At 39.5% G+C, this 24,468-nt stretch overlaps 3 protein-coding genes and 3 non-coding genes across 6 annotated transcripts; 3 read left to right on the top strand and 3 right to left on the bottom strand.

Annotated features, from left to right (window-relative positions):
• The first annotated feature begins 5,226 nt into the window (after positions 1 to 5,226).
• Positions 5,227 to 6,216, top strand: LOC137795208 (trace amine-associated receptor 13c-like). Its single transcript, XM_068592554.1, has one exon. The coding sequence runs from the start codon at positions 5,227 to 5,229 to the stop codon at positions 6,214 to 6,216; it is 990 nt and encodes a 329-aa protein (XP_068448655.1).
• A 1,288-nt stretch (positions 6,217 to 7,504) lies between these two features.
• Positions 7,505 to 11,984, bottom strand: nsmce1 (NSE1 homolog, SMC5-SMC6 complex component). Its single transcript, XM_068592520.1, has 8 exons — positions 11,894 to 11,984; positions 11,325 to 11,451; positions 10,749 to 10,870; positions 9,770 to 9,847; positions 9,124 to 9,270; positions 8,700 to 8,816; positions 7,927 to 8,053; positions 7,505 to 7,676 (listed from the first exon to the last, which is right to left on the bottom strand). The coding sequence occupies exons 2-8, from the start codon at positions 11,440 to 11,442 to the stop codon at positions 7,636 to 7,638; spliced, it is 750 nt and encodes a 249-aa protein (XP_068448621.1). The 5' UTR covers positions 11,443 to 11,451; positions 11,894 to 11,984; the 3' UTR covers positions 7,505 to 7,635.
• A 1,048-nt stretch (positions 11,985 to 13,032) lies between these two features.
• Positions 13,033 to 20,349, bottom strand: vps37a (VPS37A subunit of ESCRT-I). Its single transcript, XM_068592668.1, has 12 exons — positions 19,892 to 20,349; positions 18,433 to 18,507; positions 17,623 to 17,740; positions 16,842 to 16,945; positions 16,218 to 16,431; positions 15,887 to 15,957; positions 15,599 to 15,726; positions 15,427 to 15,485; positions 15,248 to 15,316; positions 14,801 to 14,944; positions 14,596 to 14,684; positions 13,033 to 14,426 (listed from the first exon to the last, which is right to left on the bottom strand). The coding sequence occupies exons 1-11, from the start codon at positions 19,999 to 20,001 to the stop codon at positions 14,604 to 14,606; spliced, it is 1,173 nt and encodes a 390-aa protein (XP_068448769.1). The 5' UTR covers positions 20,002 to 20,349; the 3' UTR covers positions 13,033 to 14,426; positions 14,596 to 14,603.
• An 835-nt stretch (positions 20,350 to 21,184) lies between these two features.
• LOC137795289 (small nucleolar RNA U3) lies at positions 21,185 to 21,405 on the top strand. Its single transcript, XR_011078387.1, has one exon. It is a non-coding gene; the product is annotated as a small nucleolar RNA U3 (small nucleolar RNA).
• A 468-nt stretch (positions 21,406 to 21,873) lies between these two features.
• Positions 21,874 to 22,089, top strand: LOC137795288 (small nucleolar RNA U3). The gene has a single exon (XR_011078386.1). It is a non-coding gene; the product is annotated as a small nucleolar RNA U3 (small nucleolar RNA).
• Positions 22,090 to 22,747: 658 nt separating this feature from the next.
• Positions 22,748 to 22,963, bottom strand: LOC137795287 (small nucleolar RNA U3). Its single transcript, XR_011078385.1, has one exon. It is a non-coding gene; the product is annotated as a small nucleolar RNA U3 (small nucleolar RNA).
• Between the last annotated feature and the right edge of the window lie 1,505 nt (positions 22,964 to 24,468).

The raw sequence follows: 24,468 nt of genomic DNA, 5'->3' as shown, positions 1-24,468 counted from the left end.
TCTGACATATAAATCCTCTTTTTCCCACTTACAAATGACAAAATAGTTTCACTTAAGAAAACAAACTGTTCCGATTCATTTACTCTCCACCTCCCGTTTGCTGAACATGTGAGCAGCAGTCATTGACTTTAGTTTTTTTTAACTGTAACAAGACACAGTGAGTACATCATTTTGGTTAGTCTGGTTGACATAACACTTAGGATAAGGAGGTTAAAATAAAAATGTAACATGAAGTATCTGAACATAAAAGTGACACGCTGAGCATGAGATGATGGAAAACTTAATATATTGTCTTCATACAACAGAAATGCTGTTTCGTCCGTTGTCAAAGCTACTGTAGTTTTATTTTCTTTTTTTAAATTGTCAAATGCTTTACCAACAGGGCCACCTAGTGTCTGACTGGCCACATAACCACTCCGGTAGAAACTGAGCCCAACAACAGAGAGATTGAGTTTCTGTCTCCTGACCTGTTGCTGCAGGTTTGGCTATCGGATGTGAACTGCAACACACGTTCACGGTGTGACGCAACTCTAGTGGTGGACCTATTCATCACCAACAGATGGCAACACCGCATCACGACAAGAACGATGTAACACAGCACGCGTTTTCTTCATCAGATGAATGGACATTTGATTATAAACAAATTATAGTCTGTTGATATGTCACATTCATGTTACGTTGCTTATTCTGGTCACATGACATCTATTGCTTCTGTCCATCCAGGGAGAGGGATCCTCCTCTGTTGCTCCTGAAGGTTTCTTCCCTTTTTTCCCTGTGAAAGGGTTTTTACTATTTTTATTTTGGGGAGTTTTTTCCTGATCCGATGTGAGGTCCTGAGGACAGGGATGTTATGTGTACAGATTGTAAAGCCCTCTGAGGCAAATCTTGTATTTGTGATTTTGGGCTATACAAAATAAACTGAATTGAATATGAAAATTCAACACATTCAAGACATTGATACATGTTTAATTCATGTTGAATGTTGTAAAAGATGTTTAACAAATACATTAACATCAAGATATCAATAATGAGTGAATGCTTTGTTGAAGATTTAGATATCAGGTATTGTTGACGGAGAAGTCATTTTCCGATCAGTGTTTTGTACCCATGATGCTTTTGTTGAAGGTTTTGCTACGCACTACAGATGCTAATGTTTTATGAATTATTTCTTATCAAAACTGAGATAATACTTATGTCAAAAGATTCTCGCTCTCGTTGGTGGGGCCCAAGAAGGGCAAAACTAAGGTGACCTAGACGCCACGCTTCTGGTCCGAGGACAAATGGAAAGCAAGAAAGGAGATGGTGTGTGAAATGATGAAAATGGAGGAAAAGTGCGACAAGATCGTATCCGAAAAGGAGACTGGACAACCCGGGAAGAGGTTGTCAAGTGGAAAATCAATTGGTCAGACTCATATCTCTACCAGCTTAACATGCGACATGTTTTGCTGTCCTTATAACCCCCGCCAGTGGTTCAGGGACAATGAACGCTGCTTGCTCTGCAACACTTCCAATGCAAGCCTCAGGTTGAAAGTTGGCGTTTTCCACAGGTGGTGCCGTGACAAGGTGCTGAAATAGCTGGCCGAGGGTTACAGATAAAAAAGCAGGGGATGTTCACCACCGGTGGAACAGCACACCCACTTTGTCAGGACACGTGGAGGGGGTAGAAGCACCATAGAGAAACACCAAGGCGCTACTGCTAGGAGTGGAATATGAGTCAAGCTTAACAAACAGCGCCTGTAGTGGTCTCGTGCATTGTGTGTTGAAACTCAGGACTAAACACAGAGTTAAACTGCAATCAATGAAGACAGAGTTGTAGTAAGTTTCTGTCAAGGGGACGGAGGAAGGACCCAAAATCCATAAACAGTTCAATTAATATTTACTCCAAAAACGTGCCACAGGATACACAGCACCAACCGACAAGGAGACAAATGGGGTTTAAATACTGGATGGGGGTAACGAGCAACAGGTGGACACAACGAGGGCAGCACAGGTGCAGGGAATCAACAATCAGGAACCAGGGAGACCGACAATCTTAGACAATCACTAGAAGTGCAGAGACACAGGTGACGTAAGACTACAAAATAAAACAGGAAACAAAACTCAAACCATGACAGTTTCACCCATTTACTCTTTTCCCTCTATCATGCTGGTGAAAACTGCAAACAAAGACAATACAAACATTCCGTCTACATTCTTAACATAACATTTCACAGTAGTAAATATAAATATACATTGCATATTTATACATTACAGCACTCACGGCGTTGCCTCCAGGATGCTTCCCAGTGGATGGATGCAAGCGGATTCAGGAGCATGCCATACTGGAACCGTACACCATTCAACCGGAACGGGATGTTATTAAAAACTTGAAATGAACAACCATTAATTAACCAAAAATGAAATTGAAAATGCCCTGAAGGCAACACGATTCTCACAATGTCTCTCCGTGCTGACACAGTAGCGTGGTCCACGATGACAAACACTGTACACTTCATTGAGCTCACAGTACCATCGGAGGAAGGGATTGAGGAAGAAGAAGTACTCAAGTGCTGTGTGCTGAGTGCTAAGAGGCTGGCTGGATGTCGTAGAGGTTGGATGGTTTGGATTTATCGGGCTGTCGGCCACGCTGCTGCTGAGGGATGCAGGAGTGACAGGAGGGAAGCTGAAGAAGGCAACGACACAACGAGCAGAGGATGCGGAGAACAGCAGCTTTTGGTTGGACAAGTGTTGGGCAAAGAACACTTTACCCTCTAGCTGCAAAGGGTGGCAGGGAGACGCCGCTGCTGCGCCACCGAGAGATGTTCCAAGTTTAAAGAAGTAAAGCGTGCATGTAGGAGTGGTGGCCCACGGCCCTGCAGCTGCGTGGGCTCTGGAGGAGGGGGGGCGACAATTTCTATATGGATGATCATGGCAATAATTGTGCCATGCTCATCAAGATAGACGAGCGTGGCACAAATTTGCAGAGACCCGACCTCGGCCTGTACTTATTTTGCTGTGTGAGGGAAGTTTATGGGCCTCAACCTCTGGGTGGGAGATCGTAAACGCGCAGATACAAAAATGGAGACAAAAACTGATGAAGCTCGTTCCAAGACCAGGATGAAACTGAGGTTGTTTCACCCGCTGACAAGCACCCTAACTCTGAACAATTATTGGCTTTAAACTTAATGAGCGGAGTACAACAAAAAAACACTAGACAAAAGGTGTACTAACCTGGACTTGCTGCATTTTATGGGAAAATAAAATATTTATAGATGTATTATATAAAAATCTATTATTATATTCATATTATATTTTACAACAATCAGTTCATTGAAGTGTGGTGAGAATAAAAAGTGCCTGCTGTTGTGGAGTAAAACGAATAAAAATTGTGCAGAATTTATTAAGTTTTGTATAGATGATACAAACACATGAACTCAAACTTATCAGTGCCTCAGAGAATAAATTGGTCTCTATGTAACAAAAAAAAAAGTGTAATGGTTGCTAGCTGTGTTGTGTACCGGAGGGACGTGTTCACACTTTGTAATAATGTCTGATAGCACGGTAATCCACAGGTGAATTCCATTCGAAGGTGTTAATAAACACATTTTAACATCAACACATGATGCAACCGTATCACCTTTACACATGCGAGCCATGACCTCAGCGGGGAAGAAAGTTTGTGAAAACAAAGTGTTACTAATGAACATTGTCGATGGCTCCATGACAGTGGAAGTGAGTCAGCGTGCACATCACCGGGGCCCTGAAACTAAAGAAGCCGGATGGAATCCAGCTTTTGTTCATTTTATTTACCCCCGTGCTTTAAATACTGAGGCTTGTCAAATGCATTCTATTAATGCCTATGTTATATATTAATAATTTTAAATTATCTTTGTATAGCACTAATAAAAAACAGCATTAAAAAGACTTAGTACTAGGGCTGAAACCATTCCTCAAGAAGCTTGATTATTAAAAAGAGCCCACTTTAAGACAGCACTTAAAAGCCATCTATTTAAATCTGCTTTTAACCTGTTTTTCATCACTATTGTCATTTTTCTTGTTTTTATTGTTGCCTTAATTGTTTGTCGTTACCATGTAAAGTGCCTAGAGTACCTTTTATACCTATACAAATAAAAATGTATTATTATACCCGGCCGGACGCGGGTTGGCAGGGCTGGTCATCAACTATGAACAGACTGAATTGAACACATACGTGTTAAAAGCAGCATGAGAGCAGCTAATGATGGCAGCAGGTGGGTAGCACAGTGCTACTTGGCTAATTATGGAGGCCCACACTATTTTTTAGCCGTTTACTCAATCCAATAATCGCTGGTATACTTGATTACTACAATAATCGATAGCTGCAGCTTTACATGAACCACAACAATAAAATGCACAGTAATGTTTGAATAACGGGGCGAGCATAAGGAACAGACTTAAAAACTCAATGACTTAATTTGTTTCAGCGTGCATTTCTTGTTCATGCAGAGTTTTTATTATTTGTTAACTTTAAATGCTGCTTTTTTTAAATTTATCTCAATACCTCTGTGTCTTTTTCTTTGTTTTCCTCTTAAACGGACTCCTTCAACTGGATTCCAATGTACTTTTTAAGGTGCAAATGGCAAATACATGTTGAATTACACTTTTGCAGCTATACACACAGCTGCAGAAGCACACACACACACACACTGAGATGATAGGAAAATATTTTGAAGTGAACTGAGTTCCACATCCTGATAAAACTGTGCTACTGCTGCGTAGTCACAATCCTCAAGGTCCTACGGGCCGAACCATCTAACAGATAACTGTCCTGATCACTAAATATCAACAATCTCATGTGAGACTAAACTAAAGAGCCCAGAGGCAGCAAATGACCCCAACCAGAGACTCTGAGAGCCGGTCGGCCTCAGAGGCCTTTTCAATTTTACTTTGAAAACCAAGCTACTGCTATTGCCGGGGCTCGGTGTGGCTTTAACACAACTTTAACAACGTCTTACAGTTTAGAGAAAGGCTTTCCATCCGTTGCATGAAACTCATGTGCTGCATCATATCACCTGGGGGAAAGAAAGGTGGATGGGTGGAATAGACTGACAAAAAAGCAGATGAGGAGGAAGGGAGGATGAGGGGAGGATGAGGAGTTGAGGAAGGGTGGGGTGGCGTCAAAGATAAGTGAACTGCACCATGTCTTGTGCGTTCAGAGAGCTGCTGGAGCTCAGCAGGTTCAGGTTGTCGCCTCCTCTTGAGCACTGCATGATGGCCGGCCTGCAGGCAGCAGAGCTCTGCTACCCTCAGCTCCTGAACTCCTCCTGCAGCGGTGTAATGCGTCCTCGCTCCGAGACCGTCCTCCTCTACACGCTGCTCTCCTCCGTCGCCGTGCTCACTGTCGCTCTCAACCTGCTGGTCATCATCTCAATCTCCCACTTCAGGCAGCTCCACACGCCCACCAACCTGCTGCTGCTCTCCTTGGCCACGTCAGACCTCCTCGTCGGGCTGGTGGTCATGCCGCTGGAAACGGTGCGGTTCATAGAAGCCTGCTGGTTGTTGGGCGACCTCATGTGCGCCCTGTCGTACATTATCGGCTTCACTCTCACCTCCGCCTCTGTGGGGAACATGGTGCTCATCTCGATCGATCGCTTTGTCGCCATTTGTTACCCTCTGCAGTACCCCAGCAAAATCACTCGCGGCAGAATCGAGCTGTCCGTGTGTCTGTGCTGGGCCGGCTCGTTCCTCTTCAACGGGCTCGTGCTGAAGGACCACCTCGGGCAGCCAGACAAACACAACTCCTGCTCCGGGGAGTGCGTAGTGGTGATTGACTATGTCTCCGGCACGGTCGACCTGGTGTTCACGTTTGTCGGGCCCTGCTCGGTCATCCTCATTCTGTACATGAGAGTGTTTACGGTGGCTGTGTCTCAGGCGCGCGCCGTGCAGGCCCACGTCACGGCGGCCGGTGCACGCACAGTCACCGCAAAGAAATCAGAGAGGAAAGCAGCCAGGACTTTGGGTGTTGTCATACTGGTGTTTTTATTGAGTTTCTGTCCGTACTACTACCCCTCTCTCGCAGGTCAGGACATCTCAAACAGTGCTTCCTCTTGGGCCTTTGTGTCCTGGTTGTTGTTTTTTAACTCTTGTTTGAACCCACTCATTTATGCCTTTTTCTATCCGTGGTTTAGAAAAGCTATCAAGTCAATTGTCACCCTGAAGATACTTGAGCAGAATTCCTCTCAGGCAAATATAATATGAAGTGACTCCACACTTCTTTTTTTTTTTTGCGACATTGTGGCATTTCAGGTCAAGTTATTTGAGCAAATATGCATTTTCTGTGAATTCAGCAAACTTGTGGGATGCTCTTCTAACACACATATGCACAAAAGAAACATACAAAACAATCAAACACAACCTTAAGAAATAACTTGTTGCCAATCAGGTGTGCAAGCATTAATGTACAGTCTATCCTGCCTGCTTATTTGGTGTATATGTGTATTTGTCTTGTTTAGTGTTGATGTATTTTATGTGCCTCCAGTTTTATATGCGATTATACTGTATAGTACACTTTTATTATGCTTTGATATGAATTAGTTTTGTCTATATGTTACTGTCTGTCTGTCGACAAATCTTAGTTGCATTATGTTATTTGAAATATTGTAATTTCAGGCTGCCATGAAAAAAATCTGGCCAGGCACAGCAGATGGAAATCAGCCTCTCTAACTGTCTCACTTACAGTTTGACTGTTGATTAGTGTCCATTGTCCTTGCAAAATAAAGAAAGACAGAAATAATACATCCCGTGACTACTTATCTATGACAGCATGTTGTTTAGCATTAATTCTGAGCCTGAACAGTCCTCCAACAGGTTCTCTAGCGTGGTTTGGGCTTTGTTAATGCCCACAGCATTGTTACTGCATGAGGACTTGATGTAAAATAATGTCATTAGAAGATAATAAAAGGCACAATTTGGAATTTAGCAACATCATTTTGTCCTAACTGAGTATTGAGGATATAGTCAAACTGGGTGAAAATGTATATTGTCTCAGAAATTTCACTTGAACACATAATTATTTAAGTAATGTGTGAATCATACACATCAGGATTCAGCAGCAATGTCAAACTAATGCCCAAATCATAACCACTTTAAGGAAATGTTTAAAAGCAGACTTTGATATATATATATCTCCCCTTTTATATTCTTGTTATATTAAAGCCTGGTTTATATCAGATTAACAATCTAGTCGGAAAGAGTTAAATTGGATGACACAAGATGCATGTGCTGTAGAGATTAAGAACAATAAATGTTTTAACATTACATCTCAAGAAGCTTTATGTTTTGAATAAATGAGCTGTGTCTCATAAAGGACCTGTGTCTCATAAAGGACCTGTATGGAAGGACAATTACTCTGCAGAGAAAGAACAAAAACAACTATTCAGATGCAGATATATTGTGTAAAAAAATAGAGAATGAGAAATTTTTATTTTTTTTGGTTTATGATGATGATGATGATGATGATGGTGTTGTTTAAATAAACACAATGACATTTGATTGAAATTCTTTCATTTATTTTTTGTAAAAATAACTACAGATAAATGTATATTTACAGGTTGGTTTAATACAAAGTTGTTAAAACCAAAACAAGTTTAACAAAAAAAACGTTTGATGCTGAAATCCTCATTTTCTGGACTTCGACTGGGACTGGGGTCGTCTGACTTCTGTAGCGGACAGAACAAACAAGATATGAAACAGACAAGCAGACAGCAGCTTTTTCTTGTTCTCGTCACTTGCCATTCATAAATCTATTCATTCTCATTCTATGTATTCTTGTCTCAAACAAGTCTAATATACTTCATGGTCTTAAAAGGTAAATCAAAGAGGATGTTTTTAGGAAGCATGTTGTACATGTAAATGTGCTTTTATTTAATTATGGTAGGTCAAATATGTGGATAATTAAACAATAAATACCAGGGATTTCATGTGGCCAAAAGTCATCACAAGCTGGACACCGCGGCTCTGATCTTCCTTTGAAGTATCTGGCCACACATGGATTGTGTATTTTTATTCCACAACTAGGATTCTCACAAATTTGGCACTGGGGGAAAAGATTCTCAGATTAATATTGTGTAATCATTTTTGTTAAGATCAGTGCAAAAGTGACCGACATCAATACAAGATAAAAACAGACAGATAACCTTTACATATGAAACTATTGCACTGTAGAAACACACAGTCACAATATGAAAAGACAATTATTAGTCATTCATATTCATGTTGTTACTCAAGAGCAAGTCTGTGCGACTTCCCACGTGATTTGCTTCTTTAAATTATAAGTATTATTACTTTGATTTCTCATTCGCTTTTTCAGACAACTTAAACTAATACAATTATCTAATTGGTTTTATTTATTTAATTAAAACATTTGATTTGACTTTTTTACTCATATGAGAAAAAAAAAGATATATGTTAAGCCACTACCTTTAAATTATGAAATTGGTGGAGAGAAGATCATTCATTATGAATGTTATTAGTGTAACAATATAGAAGCCTTCAAATAAAAAATATTTTTCGCAAAAAAAAGCATCTTTTCCTTCCAATGAAAAGAATTGCTACTACTGAAGTACAGGGAAATAGTATTAAGAGTTTCCAAATGACAGAACTAAATCTTATATATTTTATTCATAAATTTATCCCAGGGCATACAATTTATAAAAACTAACAGAAAGAGAGGAAACATTTACCTGTAAGGCGGTGTTATGACAGATGTGGCACACTTTGACTTGATCCTGATACATTGTACGAATGTATGGCTCCATCTCTATAATACATCTGGTGGATAAAGTGTATTCACCCCGTTTCTACATTAATGAACAGAAATCAATTACACACAGAATAAACAAACAAATAGCAAGAAGTGTTAAATATTACTGCAAAGGGAAGATTTCAGTAGCCTTACGTGGGTAGTGAATGTGATTTTAATTAATTAAAAAAAAGCCACATTACAAACATAGATCAAAGCTACAAATGCTATAAAAATGCTTACTCGATGTTAAAACATAGCTTTTTGTCCAAACAAAAATAGAGTTCACAGTTTGTAGAAAATGGAGCAGAGAGAACATATCCTGAATTGTATTTTGACATCCTGTTGGAATCACTGTGCTTTACCTCATTTAGCCATTTGTCATGCACTAGTCGGTTCAAAAGGTGCTCCGTCTCGCTCTTCTTCAGCTTTTTGGTGGTCATGGTGTCGGCGCTGTTCAGAATGTCAGTGGAGGAGGCCGTGCCACTCTCAGAGCCCACGATCAGGTCCATCTGAATCAGAGCAACTCAAAGTTAGTCATGAAACACACAGAAGAAGGCAGGGCCCGAACATCTTTTCATTTTCCCTTGTGCTAAAATCAGACATTGAAAACTGGATAAAATTAACAGTCCAACTAATTTGGGTGTTTGGACTCTTTTGGACTAAAGATTCAAACTCTCACTATGCCAGCTACTTTTCCTTATTTTAGTGAAGTTATATTTTGGGCGGTGGAAGCTCCCTTTTTTTCTTCAATTTACCCGATATGAGATATACACTACTACAAAGGTAGTATTTTATTATAAGACTGTTACTGGTTTGCATTACATCTATTTTGTCAGGACACAGTGTAAATAGCAGTACTGGGCAAGACAAGAGCATAACAGTCATCTGAATTTTCTATTTTTATTTCCATTATAGCCCTAACTTTTAAAATATCGGTCAGGGCGGTGCTGAAAAAAAGTGATTACAAAATGTCGATATGCAGGATTTGCTTCTGTAAATTCAACTCACCGTTTTCCTAAACAGCTCCAGCTCATTGTCGGCATAATCAGACGACATTCTGGTGACGTCAGTCTCAGCCATGTTCACCTGGACAGTGTTCAAATAAAACAGGGATTAACAACGCATCCGAGTGGTTTAACACATCTCTTTATGACCACTGGAATGGGGACCACTGATGGGCAGCCGAGCACCATCCAGTGGGCTGTGGAGGTACTGCCAAATGGTTAGATTAAATAAATAAAAAATATGTGTTTCGAAAATTACAAAGATTGGTTTTTTTTTTGTTTTTTTTTTAACAAAACACAATTTTAATTATCAGTTACATCTGAATATCACCTCAACAATCAAAACTCATCATTAGGTAGAGAAGAACGAGCGATACAACAGTCCTGTGGATGCAGCGACACAAAATTGATCGCTTTTGAAATTAAAAAGTGATGTTGACAACCCTGTGTCAGAAAAAGCTCCAAAGTGTCTGGTGATGAAATACGACCCTGAATACATTACATTTGGATTCATAATAACTGGCAGTGATAGTTGCGGACTCAACTATCACTTGTGGTCATTACAGCTGACTGTGGTACAACACATATTAGAACCAAGTATGTCATGTTTTTTTTTTTTTACATTTATTTGGGAAGGTGGTCCTAATTTAAAAAAGTGTTGATTCATTTTGTGACCATTAATAATAAATTATCATGACATAATGTGATTCTCAAACAGTCCCAATCAATCCTACAGTCAAATTAAAGCAGCTGCTGGAAAAAAAAGCTTAGAAACAGACTTTGTCACTTGTTTTTAGATGTAACATTTTAATTGGTCGAATACTGTTATATGATCAATAGTTGTCCTTGATTAAAATATGTCTTTGTGTATGTTTGACTTTGCAGAACATGCGGGCGAAGCAAATTAAAATAAATGACAGTTGGGCTTCACATCCCTACAGACCTGAAAATGCAGTCCCAGTAGAAGACATAAACCCACTTACCAAGGCGTAGAACTGGTGGCCATTGTCTTCGGACATCCCTTTTCTAATCTGCATGAACAGAGGCTGCAGCTTTGAATTGATGGCATCAATGAAATCATCCAGTTTGTCAGGGGCGTGCGGTGCTGCAAAAAAGAAAGAAAAGATGTGAGTATCAAGAAGTATCTATTTGCAATTCCCCTGACTCCTCAAATTATCTCTTGTGCTTTTCAACCCATATTGAAAATGTTCAACGGAGTAGAAATGTTTCTTTGGCTTCTCCCAAGTAAAGCAAATGTGCAAACAATACAAATAACTCAACACACCATTAAAACATACAAATATACAGTGTACATAGAGCAAATTGCCAGGGAGAAGCAAATACATTCGTTATTATGGAGAATTCAATGTCTGTCTAATTCAACATTTTCCTCAAGTTGGTGGAAACATAGAATTTAACTTAATGGTGAAAATGCAAAGTAGACAAAGGACTATGACTTAAAAAGCATAATATTTACTACATTACAACGTCCTGAAACAGAGGTGAGCTCAACTCATTCTGGGTCAATCACGTTACAAACTGTATACAAGTTGACTCACTGTTGTGGGTGTCACAACAATACTGATAGAGCGTCCTTGCGCCTTGTTCATCAACGATGCCATTAGCCATCATGGTCTGTAGAAACCGTCGATGGCTGTCTCCCATCTGTCTCGACATGTCTCCTGACTGAGGCAGGCAAACAGATGTTAACAGATGCAGTGTTATACTCACAAGTCAACATATAGGGATTTTTTTAAGCACACATGACGTTAACAACCCAACTGAAAAGTAATTTGACATGTTTCTAAAAAAAAAATGAAGACCGTGGAGCAACCACCTCACGTAACGTCAGTGGCCAACTAAAGTTGAACGTGTGCATTAGGCTTCACTTACATATATTGTTAGCAAGCTATCCGACGTTAGCTATTGCGCCAACAAGTGCATAAACAACCGTTAGCTAACCGCTAATCGTTCACCGTAAACTGATTCTAAACGGCGCCGAAGTGGAGATTTTGTCGGTTCACGGTTAACTAACAATATTTACAGATGAGCTTTACAGAGAATTGCAGTTTAAATAACTTGCTTCTAAACTAGCTTCTATAGTCTAAATAAGTCAAGATAACTTTACCTAGAATCCTTCAGCCTCTGATCAAAGCTTTCGGTTAGTTTTATTTTCTTCTTCTTCTCTTCGTGTCTACTTCCGGTAGTTGTCATATGCGGTGAGTTACCGCCCCCTGCAGTGCACAATTGTGCCGCACACAAGTCAAAATCCAAAAAATAAATAAGGTCTCTCGCCAAACTCTGAACATATTGTTGCTGTACGCGTTTTTTCGCCCATGTTTACATGAACAGAAATATAAACTCAACATCTTGACAATTCTCTGATATGATGCTTTAGTCGCAGAGCTCCAACCTCCTCTGGGAAACGAGCATACAGGATACTTTAATTTATCCTATAAAAATACAGTTTCCATCCGTAAATTAATGTAAAAAAGGTTGGATGTCCATGAGGAGTGTTGTCATTATGTTCTATTAAAGTCTCTGGCAGAAGCCTGACTGACTCTGCCCAGGGACAGTTGCACATAATAATAATAATAATAATAATAATAATAATAATAATAATAATAATAATAATAATAATAATAATCAGGACAAATACAGTATCCGTTTTGGCTCGCATGACTTGTAGCACACACCAGGAAGTCCTTTTGGAAAGATTACAACTTGATTGGTATAGCAAAGTTCAGTTCAGCTGTTGAGCTTTGGCTAGGTGGCTGCTATTTTATTGGCATAATTTTTTCATACAAGAGTAACACCTGCTGAGTATTGTCCAATCAGTATGCCTCTGCAGCCCTGTCTGTATTAAACCAGACCCAGCTGTGTGTATCAAGTAGCTGTAATGGGGCAGAGACTACTGCAACTTAGCATTGCAATCTATAGGTGAACTCTGTTTTTAAAAGTGACTCCTGTGCTATACGGTGGATCACACGTTTAAGCTGTGAAATGTCCATTTTGAAAGTGATAATGAAGTGTAACAGTACATTTGGAGTGTTCATAGTATCTTGCTTGTCATGAGATTAACACAGGAGTGTGTTGATTGTACTTATCCTGAACTTAATAAATTACTAATAAGACAATGCATCAAGTGTTACAGTATTTTTGCTATCAATAAATACATCTAAATCAATAGTTCAGCGGTGCCCAAAAAGGTTAGAGTGCTAATAGTGATCGTCATATGGCAAACAAGATTTATTCTAAATGCTTTATTACACTAACAAATTAAATAAGAACATATAGTACAAGGTGTCTGAGTCTTTGATTACAATATAGCTTATTATTAACATTATTTAAATACAGTATCCAATGTCATCATGTTTTACTGCAGCATGTAACCCCAATATTACTTAACATTATCCCAAATCCTCTGAGGCTCTTCTGTTAAGAGTCAGTCAACCATTTCAAGTTCACAGAGTGTCATAAAATAGACAGGTTTTCATCATGGTGTTCATCATGACCAGTGTGTTGCCATGTACACTAATACCTCGTTCCATTTGAAAGGCAAACCTTTTATATGCTTTTTTGATATCCCAATAAATTCAGTTTACATAACCCGCTTGTTAAGGTGGTCAACCTCCAGGAAACATTTTATTCTCCCCCCCACAATCCTAAACCAGAAAAAAAAAAGTTTTTTCAAAAGACCAGTAACCAGGTTTGATATTTGGATTATGTTGACTCCAATTCTCAGGTACAGTCATTAAAATGATTGCGCTGTTTAAAACAGTATGCAAATTAGAGTACTGAAATTGAATCAAATTATTACTGTTTGTGCAAACAAAGGATATCAAAGTTGGGTTCACGTCATTACTTAAGGGGCAAACACACCAACTTGATAAACTCCACCACTGCTCTCCTGACAACACAGCCTCGTCCTTGCTTATCTTTTGTTGGAGAATCTCACATTTGAGTTGTTTAATTACAAAACACTGCTGAGTTTCATCTAGACATCTAGAACAATCAATCCATGTTAACAGTATAAGGCAAAGGTTGTTCTTTTGTCTGTCCTCCAGGGCCTTTCTGGAATGAGAAAGCAAGGTCTTGACAATGATCTCAGAGATGGAAGTATAGACACCTACATTAGCATTTTAAGTATTACTTGCTCACCGCATGAAAAAATAATAATTTGGGAGTCCTGTCCTTTACAATTTGTACTTTCTTCCCGAAGAGTTCACATCAGCAATAACTCTGATCAGGTGCATGTGTTGCTCTTATTGAGCCTTGTGACATAAATTTAGAAAAAAAGAAACAAAACTCATCATTACTGTCAAGTCAAAACTGAACAAACAGCATGTGCAATAGACATTTTTCCACGGTGTGATCAATCCTTAGTAATGTGGTTGGGAAAGCAAGGCATGTGTCACTCCCCCTCCCAGTTTTGGCCTCTTGTCGGGACTCAACAGATTTTCTGTCTTGCTCTCACACAATCAACTTATCCAACAGTATTTTTAGCTCAGATCTGGGCACAGTGGGCTTTTTTTTTAGCGCATCGTTGCTATCACTGTCTCATTTCTCCAAAGTGCCCATTGTTGACTCTGTGTGCTTTTTGTCCGATCAAATGTCTTTATCCTTTAAGTTGGCAGCAGTTGGCTGAGAAAACACCACACCTGAGGACGAAATGCAAGAAGGAGAATGAAGAGATGACAACAAAGTGTTTTTCTTTGATGAAAAAATATAGAAGGGCAACCACGAGTCCTGCCGGTTGGGAAACAGTCAGCCGAGAACCACCAGTTTCCCTCCACAAAGAGAAAAATAGCAGTCATATGTGATTTGTACCTTGTGTTTTAGTGGCTGGTAGGAAACGGTCCATGTGTGTTGATGGACTGTTGCAATTTTTCCTCTTTGGCCCTTCTGCTGTGGCAAAGCTGTGGATTAACACACAAACAGTCACAGCATTTTAAAATGTAACTATAAATTCGGATCACACTCAAAAAAGACAATATATCCTGAACATTTCTAACAAAAATACAGCACTTCTTACTGTTCTCTTCTCCATGAAGCTGGACAGGAATTCGTCGATGTCTGCGCGTCCCTCCAGGAAGTTTTCAGCCGTCTCCTCCGACTCCTCCTCAGCCTGGTGGGCCGCAACTTTTAAACGAGCTTGTAGAGTATTAAGACTGCAACTCTAGTGGGGATAAAAAAAAACAAAAGAAAAAAAAACAAAAAGACAAACATTTCAAGAAGTGTCTGCCAAAGTAAAACAATGGAGTCTTTTGGTTGACTGAGAGGAAAAGAATAATCCCGTCTAGTAGAAAAAGATCCTCAACACGGGAGGGGTTTATATGTTGGACACATTCCTTTAGTCTATTATGTACATTTTTGAATGCACCCTTATTCATATTAAACGTGAAATTAAAAAAATCTTCTCGTATATCAATTAACTTTCATTGTGAATTCCGAGCCGAGTATCACTGGTGTAGCCTCTTACCTCACTGAGATCATGCTGCCTCTGCATTCTTGTTTCAAAGGCCAGCTTCATCTGAGTCAGCTGTTCGTACTGTCAACGGACAAAAACAGGCATCACAAGCTGCGAGACAATAGCATGCAAGTGTTTGTAGTGTGTGTCTGTTTGAAAGAGAGCACAAGAGACTGGATGTAATATCTGACCTTGTAGAGCATTTCTTGTCGTTTTCCTTCCAGCTGCGGCTCCATCTGAAGGTTTTTCTCTGTCAATGACAAACAGAGATGCACACATCTTTGTAACGCTCATCTAAACGTACACTTCTTCTTCATGATTGACCGTCAAGACCTTTTGTCGAGCTGCAGAAGAGGAACTTACTTGCTGTGTCCACTATATTGGTAACCAGCTCCTCTTTATCACTTGTGACCTGTTTCAGTTGTGGCAAAGTCACAAAGAACTCCAGTAACACATCCTCGTTTTCAGACATGTCTGACAACTGGGTTAGACTAGGAGGAGGTAAAAATGGGTAGAAGTACAGCAGTATGTTAGAGAACAAAGGCATTAATGGGTACAACAGAATGTTCCCCTGACACTAAAACAATTCTGACACAATGTCTCAGAAAATATAAAATATGTTTAAGTTGACAGGATTTGGAAATACATTACTTCAAGTCACAGAGTTCAGAAAAAGACTCAGGTATCTCAGGCATCTTGTACATGTGTCCGTTCAGTCCAGCCTAAAAAAAAACACAGCAGTAGTATCAGCAAGTCATATTCTTCAAGGAATTTATGTCAACACTAGATTAAACTGAACCCGGGCAATCACTTGAGAGGAAAGGCATCAATACTGAGAGCTTTGCCTGGAGGATCCTGGGCTATCACACTCCCGCTTTTACAATTCATGTATATAGAGGTTGATGAACACAACGCTTTGCAAACTGTCCATGCTTGACTCGATGCTTGACTCGCTACCTGAACATATCCGTTATCCTTTTACCTGGCAGTCTCCAGTGGGAACAGGCAGTGGCAGGTCAGAAATCAGGCCGTATGGGGCTGGAACTCGAGGCGGCCCATCAACCCCCGGGTGAGGCATGAGAGCTGGAGCGGGGCCTGGACCAGGAGGCGGCGTGTGACTGGGGCCCGCATGGTGAGGACCATAGTGATATGCTTGAGTGGGGTAAGGCGCCATGCCTGACTGCTTGTACATATTGCTGCGTGAACAGGGGAGTAAATATCATTATTTGACGTAAGAATTACACATTTATTTTTGACAGGAAATCAGACAAAGGGGAAATATTTTTACAAGCTTACTTTATTACTTTTATTTACCATGATAAGTTAATTGACCAGCTTCATAGTGAGGAACTTGGGATACAGCTTAATCAATGTTTCCGAACATTTTACACAATTTCTTTGGAAGTGAAAAAAATGGTATTGTCCCAAATTTGTATTGTAATGATCAACTGCATTTTAGGGCTACTTTCTTACTGTATTGACCCAATAATACAAAAAACATGGAAAAAATATTAAAATGAAAAAAATGCTTGTAATGAGGCATAATAAGAAAGCACTGAGAGACAACTGAAGTGTCCATGAATGTAAAACTGAAAGTGAAACTCACTATGGAAAGCCAGCAGTGCCCGTGGCCATCAAGGCAGGAGGACTCTTCCAGAACTCGTCCAGCAGACTCTGAATGACCTTACCCAGATCTGAGTGCATCCCAAACTGCAACATACGCAACAAGGAAAATGTTTCAAATCAAGTGAGAATAACACTTTGTAACTGAAGCATTACAAGTTGAATAAAATAAATGGATTTTCTTAATTAAAACCAGGAAAATCGAGAGAAGGAAAACCAGTTAGAGGGCAGGTTCTTTGTTGTGAGCACACAGATTTTCTTCACAACTCACATGTGCCTAAATCTGACAAATACCGACTGTTTTGGCCGTGGAAACTACCTTACTTTGAGTCACTTGTTTCAGTTTTAGTCTGAATTAAATATTTTGGATACAGCTATGAGCTAATGCTTTTCCTTTCATCCCACCATACTGCTGCCACAGTGATACTGGCCGGGTGCTGTGTTTCTATTTACATAACGCATTAAGAAATGAAGGTTTAATTTTACATAAATGTACTGAATTGTTATTCATTCAAATAATGCTAGCGAATACCCAAGCCATTGATTTGAGTCGGTATCAGCATGATACGTCGTCAGTATCGGTGTATCTCTGTAAAGCGGACGTCTCTCTTAGTGTCCACATCAGCATGCACCACTGCAATCTCCTCAGTGCACAACTATGCCAATTGTGGCTTTGCTGTGACCACTTGATCCACCTAAACCCCTTGAACAATTCTGAAAGCTCCTCAAATAACCGAAACAAGAGAGCCTAGACAACGACTTACGTTAGTGATGAGGGAGCTAGTGATCATGGTGCCATTATTGCTGTCCACTAGATGATGACCAACTGGGGGGTAGACACTGACCACCGGCTTCTCTTGGGGGAACTGAGGAGGCAGCAGTCTAGAGGAAAGAGAAGAGATTCAGCTTTCAAAAGTGAAAGTAACTTGATACATCATTTGAAAAACATGTGATCAATATAGTAATACGGTTTTATGGGAGTGTGATGGTGTGTTCACACCAAACGCGTCAAAAAAATTATTGACACACGTCGACATTTTTTCCGATCGCGTTGAGAAAAAGTGTGTTCACAGAGCCACGATGTTCTTTAAATTGGCAGCCACCGGATGGATTATGGGAAAGTCTTTTACCAATAGCTCTAATGAGCAAACTAAATGTGACCAGTTCCTGCTGTGGGGAGTAAAGACAGAGAGACATGTTGCTTTGTTTGCTAAGTGCCCTTTCCGGCGTTCTTCCCTTACTGTCTTGTGAACATATGGAATGATGCTGTTGCCTCCGAATCTTCAACTCTACACTGGCATAGAAATGTGTGAGGCCTCAAAACAACACATTTAAATCCATGCATGTCTTCATGCTTGTTTGGAAATGGAACTAAATATTATTAAAAAGGGGAATAACAATAGTGATTCAACCTCATGTAAAACATTTGTTCGTTTTTATGAGGCTTTTGTAATTTCAACTATTCAAACTTTTAAATAAATACATATAAAATTATGAGAAGTATATCACGTGGTTTCTTAGTTTTCCAAACGAGGACAGTCACTCTGACTGTTTGGGCAAAGATATGTACTCACATGTTAACACTAATGGTGGAGTTGTTGACTGTGAATGGTATTCTGTACTCCACATCCTTCTGGATCTCTGCGAGGCTGTTTGGGAAACAGAAACATATAATCAGAACTCTTGCATTTGTAGTCACCGGAACATTAAGAAAACATATTGCCTGTCTACCATCAATGCAAATAAACATACCGCTGGTTTAGAAAGAGAAATAGTCAGAGAGCTGCCTGGCGATATTTATCATCACATAATGCCTCTACTTCTCAGTAAAAAAAAGGATTTTGATGCCTACACACAACCATTACCTCTACCTCCAAGTGTATTGTTAAATATATTGTAAAGCTGATACATACTTGTCTTACTGCATTACCAAGACATGGCAATGACCAACCAGCATTACTTTATGCAATTAGTGTTTGCTTTACTGTATTCATCAATTCAAATAGGTTTTGTCAATTTCAAAGAAATAGAACGAAAGAAAGTTACTATGACCAATAAGGTGGATATTGGTACTGAAATTAATATCAGTCTTAAAATTCATGTATACCTCTTACACTACATATCCTGCATGATTTGCCCCTACAAAAGACAGTTGCATGTCAAGCAGCCCTGGCCTTACAAGTATAGTCCTTTAAAAAGTATGAATCCTCTTCTCCCATCCATTTATTCCTTCAGCACTGCCATGTCACGAGCAGCGTTCTCCACAGTACATTAGCCTTTTTACTCCCATGAGCTTCACATCTGTGGGAAACAAATGTCTCCTTCGCAGTGTGTAATCCCATTACTGTGTCACACACATACTTTACATCAGGGGGGATTACCATGATTAAATGCATCTGGCTCACACGATATTAACTAAAAGAACAGTCTGTTGTGTTGTTGGCAGTCACCGCTTCACTGAGGAGACAGAGCTTCTCAGTAAACAAAGGCTAAGACTTTAATCGGCACGTATAATTAGCAAGCTCCTCCTGGAACCAAATGCGTGATAGGTTGTCGTGGTAAACACCGGAATGGCCACAGGACAGGGCCAAACGGCTACACCGCGTGCCATCATCCACACAAATAGACTCCGCAACTGTCACAGGCTGACTTCATTAGCGAGCCAGCTAGCTTGTTCGCTACGAGGAGACGCGAGCCAGAGACCACGCGAGGGCACGTCCAAGCAGGGGTTGTGGGTCAATATCAAATCACGTGTATGATGTCGACGTATTTACAGAAACGCAGGGGATAATGTGAACGAAGCACGATGCTATAACCAGTAATGTGCTCCTCTGACTCAGCTGAGAGCCTGGCGGCTAGCTATGCTAAGTAAACATGAGCTGTGTAAGGACACCTCGTCAACACATTTGATTGATTTACGTTATTAAAGTGGTCCGAATGTAATGTCCGAATGTATATTCGGACCAGAGTTTCACAAACCAGCGTTGGGCTTAAAAAGCTAACCAACAGCCCCGGGTTGGTCGTTCACTTTACCTCGGATGAGCGGCTTTTAGGGACTCGATCTGCCGCTGTCTTTGTTGCTGGAGGCTGTTCAGGGGAGCGAGAGGTCCGGAGCCTTTGGACAGGGGGAAAAGCCAGTTCATCCTCTCCTGGCGAAACCACAGACTGAACCTGGTGACAGGATGTAAAGGTCGACTACAAACGAGGACGAAATGGAAGAGAAAATGAGCGTGAACGGCACACGGTGCGGAGATTTGAGGTGCTAACCCCTGTTAGCTGACTGACGACTCGGTTTGTTTTCCGCACGGGGTTCACTTTGTAGTTACGTTACAAAGTCAGATGTCATGTCCGAATGTGTCCAATACGATGTCACTTCCGTTTTATCACGAAGAGTTTGTCTGTAATTTTAGCATTGTCATTAATATTACTGAGGCGAGAGATAATTATGGCTGAAGGAAGACAACAAAACAACCTTCCGAGAAAGCAGCAGAAGCTTGAGCAACTTATTTACGTATTACGTCACGCAGCAGTCTACGCAAAGCAGAACTTCCGGTTTTCAAAATAAAATATATCTTTAAAATGAAACAAAAATGGTTTATTTTTTATTGGCTATCGATCAAAACGAAAATAATTAGATTTTCAATTTCCATATTAATTTTAGCTTTCTATATCTCAGATAGAAAATACATTATATTAATTGGATATTTTTTTGTATTTATATTATGAGTTAGTAGTTTAATTATTTTATAAACTTTTAAACGTTTTCTAAATGTTATGTTTTTACAGGACAAACACATAGGCCCACTAAAAAAAGATGCATCGCCGAAAAATAATAATTATGGCAATAACATCGTAACTAATTTTGACTGAAACAGTATGCTATAACCTGCTCAAAGCAACAATGAATAAACAGGAATGAGTAGAGCGGTAGGCTGATGATTCATTTTTTATTTTCATAGCATGACTGATCAGAATACAACAAATTTACATTTATATTACAGTGATTACAAATCAACACGTTTTTTGCAGAAAAGCACATTTTGGTGTTTTAAGACATTTCTAAAGGGGGAAACGCCAGTTTACTATCATTATATACCATAGTTCTTGCAAAGTAACAGTACAAATTTATATCAATATATTGAGTAAACTAAACTAGCAAGTTGTACTCTGCTTTGAGGGTTAGTGAGCTTTGATAAAGCTTGACTTCTTCTGTTGTACTTTGTTTACGACTCATTTGCCTGTTTTGGTGAATAATAATGTCGAACAACAAGAACCATGAGTGACAATAGTTGTTGTGTGAAAGACATTCTGTTTTCACACATTACAGATTTGAGACTATCATGTCAGAGATCATTTCTGTAGTTCTTAACTTCAGAAATGTGTTTCTAAATTAGTTGGTCTTGCGATCCACAATGGTGAGATGTGATATTTCCCACAGAGCTCAAAGCAGACACAGAGAAGTGATTCAGTTCACACATACTGTGCCATTGATGGCTGTTCTTTACTTCTTTGTGGAGTAAAGAGGTGGAAAGTATGGACAGAGTGGTTATCAGAACATGTTAATATCATATTATGCCATAGTTCTTGCAAATAATTCATATCAATATATTGAGTAAACTAAATAAGCAATTTGTACTCTGCTTTGATGGTTAATGGGCTTTAATAAAGACTCTCTAACTTCTTCTGATTAATGGCTATATGTGGCTTTGTGTGTTTCCAATATTTAGAACCTCTATTAAATGCAGTTTATTGTAACTTTTATTTTCTCACTTTACCGTTGACTTTCATGCATTTTATATCAATTCGGCCTTTCTCTCAAGTTTATTAGCTGGTTGTATCACTTTTGTGATGTCAAAGTTCTGCAATGATTGGCTGAGCAACACTGTCATTTACATAAAAACACATGGCTGAACGACATTTAGCAACTGGACAAGTTTATTAATGGCAATTCAGGGAACCCTCAGTAATAGTAAGTTTCCCGAGAAGCAGATTCACTTTTCACCCTCTGTGAAAGTAAGACTATACTTTCAGGGATCATTTCTATAGTTTTTGACTTGAGAAATGTGTTTCCAAATGGTTAAGTCTCGCTATCCACGATGATGAGTTGTGATATTTCCCACTGAACTCAAAGCAGGCACAGAGAAGTGATTCAGTTCACACGCTCTGTGCCATTGATGACCGCTCTTTATTTCATTGTGGAGTAAAGAGGTGGAAAATATGGACTGAGTGGTTATCGGAACATGTTAATATCACATTATACCATAGTTCTTGCAAATTGACAGTACAACGCCTTGTAATATTTTGAGTTACTTTAACTAAACTATGATTGTTAATGAGGCTTTAATATAGCCTGTTTGACATTTTCTGATTAATGACTGTACGTGACGTTGGGAACATTTACGTAGTTTTTTACTTAAGAAATGCGTTTTAAAACCGTTTAGTCTCTCTGTTCATCCATAAGCATAGCTGGATCTCTGTTAGCGTAGTAACATCTTCTGTATCTTAAGCAGTCTTGAGCACTGTGTTGGATTTTATGTAATTGACAGTGTTGCTCAGCCAATCACTGCAGAACTTTTACATCACAAATGTGATACAACCAGCTCATAAACTTGAGATAAAGGCCTTATTTCATATAAAATGCATGAAGATCAATGGTAAAGGGAGAAAATAAAAGTTACAATAAACTACATTTCATAGTCCTAAAATCTAAATCATGGAAACACAAAGAAACACCACGCATTAACAGGAGGTCGTCAGACAGCAGTATACAAGCTTCATCACAATGCTTAGTCATTGATAATATTGCGGTTCAGATTACTCTCAAACAGTTGTAGACTAATCACCCGTGATTGCCCGTTAGATACTTTAACTTTTGAACACATGTCGGTAACCACTCTGTCCATATTCCCCACCTCTAAACTCCACTAGGAAGTAAAGAACGGTCATCAATGGCACAGAGCGTGTGAACTGAATCACTTCTCTGTGCCCGCTTCGGGCTCAGTGGGAAATATCGCATCTCATCATCGTGGATAGCGAGACCAAACAGTTTAGAAACACATTTCGCAAGTCATAAACTATAGAAATGATCCCTGAAAGTATAGTCTTAATTTTGGAGACGGGTGAAAACAGAATGTCTTTCACACGACAAGTATTTTCACTCATGGTTCTTATTGTTCGACATTATAATACACCAAAACAGGCAAATGAGTCGTAAACAATGTACAACAGTAAGAAAACTGTGCCAGCATAACTTTTATCTAAACTCTCTGCTACGCTTCTTATAAAATGTTGAAGCGTAATAGCAGGAGACCCACAATGCATTGCGAATTGAGTCACAGTATTGCATTAATTTTCTTTGTTTGTTGACATAATAAAGAATTGTACGATAATCTTTACAAGTGGGCGGACTGTTTGGACTCTTATAGTCATACAGTCACAGGACAGAAATATGTTAAAGTGTAAAAAGGAGCGTTAGACTTTAAACGATACGCTGAATCGTGCGTCGGTTGTAAAGGCCCTGCCAGAAACATGGCAAAGACATTAGTTCCGTTTACAGCTCAATCCCTGATCAACCTCGCTTTAGTGGTTTCCGGAGGCGTCGACCTTGTAAAATGCTTCATTCAATCGAGTAAAAAAAGCCTGCAACATGTGGTTCTTTGGGCTGATATGCCTGTATTTATCTGCTTTCAGGCGTGTAAAAGTGGTTAAAACTGTATGACAGTAGCGGCACAGGTGTATCATAATTGTACGAATAACGGACGACCAGGAAGGCAAATATGAATATCAGAGTTTTGTGATATCGTGTCAGGTGAACTGACAGGAAACCGAAGTCTGAGGTGTTCACTTTTCCTCGTCCAGTGTATGAGAACATTTTGAACACACCAACTGTAAAAGGATGTATATCCCGAAGATATCAATATGTTCTGTGTTGGAGGAATCTTGAGTGGGGAACGATGGAGAGGGAGAAATTTGAAAAATGCATGTGCAATGTTTGATTTTGGGCTGTGCTTTCGAGAATAAACATAATTTACAAAAAAGACAACGTCAAAGGATAGATCTCATACTTGATTATGGTCAACCAAACACTTCTGTTCCCCTACATAATATAAAATATGAACTAAATCTCTTGATACAAGTTGCTTGTTCTCTTAGAGCCATACTAATATGACTTTGAATTATGATTACTGTAATTCTACAATGTGATGCTCTTAAGTGAATGCAAAATATATGGTTTACCAATTGCAAAGATAAGAAGAAATACAAGTATAACTTCGTAAAAAGCTGCTGGCCTCATGAAAAAAAGCCCTTTAGGAGATATTCAGTGATCTTAAGGATGCACTAACCACTCTGAGCTCCACATGGAGGGTATTTCCAAGCTTCAGGCCTCTGACTGTCAAAGCCTGGCCACCTTTGAACCTGTAGACTTAGATACAGCCATGGGACCCGATTCGTGAGCATCCAAGGCTGCCACAGGCTACATTTTTTTAAACAGTTTTAAAAAACACTATCTGAAATGTGACCAGAGCATTTGTTCATTTGCAATATAAACTGAAATATTTAGGAGGTCACATTTAGCTACACTGATTAAAGTGCATACTTGAGTCAGCTCA

This window comes from Clinocottus analis, unplaced genomic scaffold (genome assembly GCF_023055335.1).
Source record: "Clinocottus analis isolate CAN_PGR_092001 unplaced genomic scaffold, fCliAna1.0.p SCAF_27, whole genome shotgun sequence".
NCBI lineage: Eukaryota > Metazoa > Chordata > Actinopteri > Perciformes > Cottidae > Clinocottus > Clinocottus analis.
The sequence above is the reverse complement of the archived record's forward strand: the minus strand, read 5'-3'. Positions and strand labels throughout refer to the sequence as shown.

What these genes read in the sequence shown, in the direction of transcription:
- nsmce1 (XM_068592520.1), bottom strand. Translation starts at nt 11,442, where the DNA reads ATGTCGAGACAGATGGGAGACAGCCATCGACGGTTTCTACAGACCATG. An exon ending in TTGTTGTGACACCCACAACA is followed by an intron (nt 10,871 to 11,324) that starts GTGAGTCAACTT and finishes TCTTTTTTGCAG; the next exon opens with CACCGCACGCCCCTGACAAA. An exon ending in GCCACCAGTTCTACGCCTTG is followed by an intron (nt 9,848 to 10,748) that starts GTAAGTGGGTTT and finishes AACACTGTCCAG; the next exon opens with GTGAACATGGCTGAGACTGA.
- LOC137795208 (XM_068592554.1), top strand. Translation starts at nt 5,227, where the DNA reads ATGATGGCCGGCCTGCAGGCAGCAGAGCTCTGCTACCCTCAGCTCCTG.
- vps37a (XM_068592668.1), bottom strand. Translation starts at nt 20,001, where the DNA reads ATGAACTGGCTTTTCCCCCTGTCCAAAGGCTCCGGACCTCTCGCTCCC. An exon ending in CAATATAGTGGACACAGCAA is followed by an intron (nt 15,486 to 15,598) that starts GTAAGTTCCTCT and finishes TGTCATTGACAG; the next exon opens with AGAAAAACCTTCAGATGGAG. An exon ending in GACAAGAAATGCTCTACAAG is followed by an intron (nt 15,317 to 15,426) that starts GTCAGATATTAC and finishes GTCCGTTGACAG; the next exon opens with TACGAACAGCTGACTCAGAT.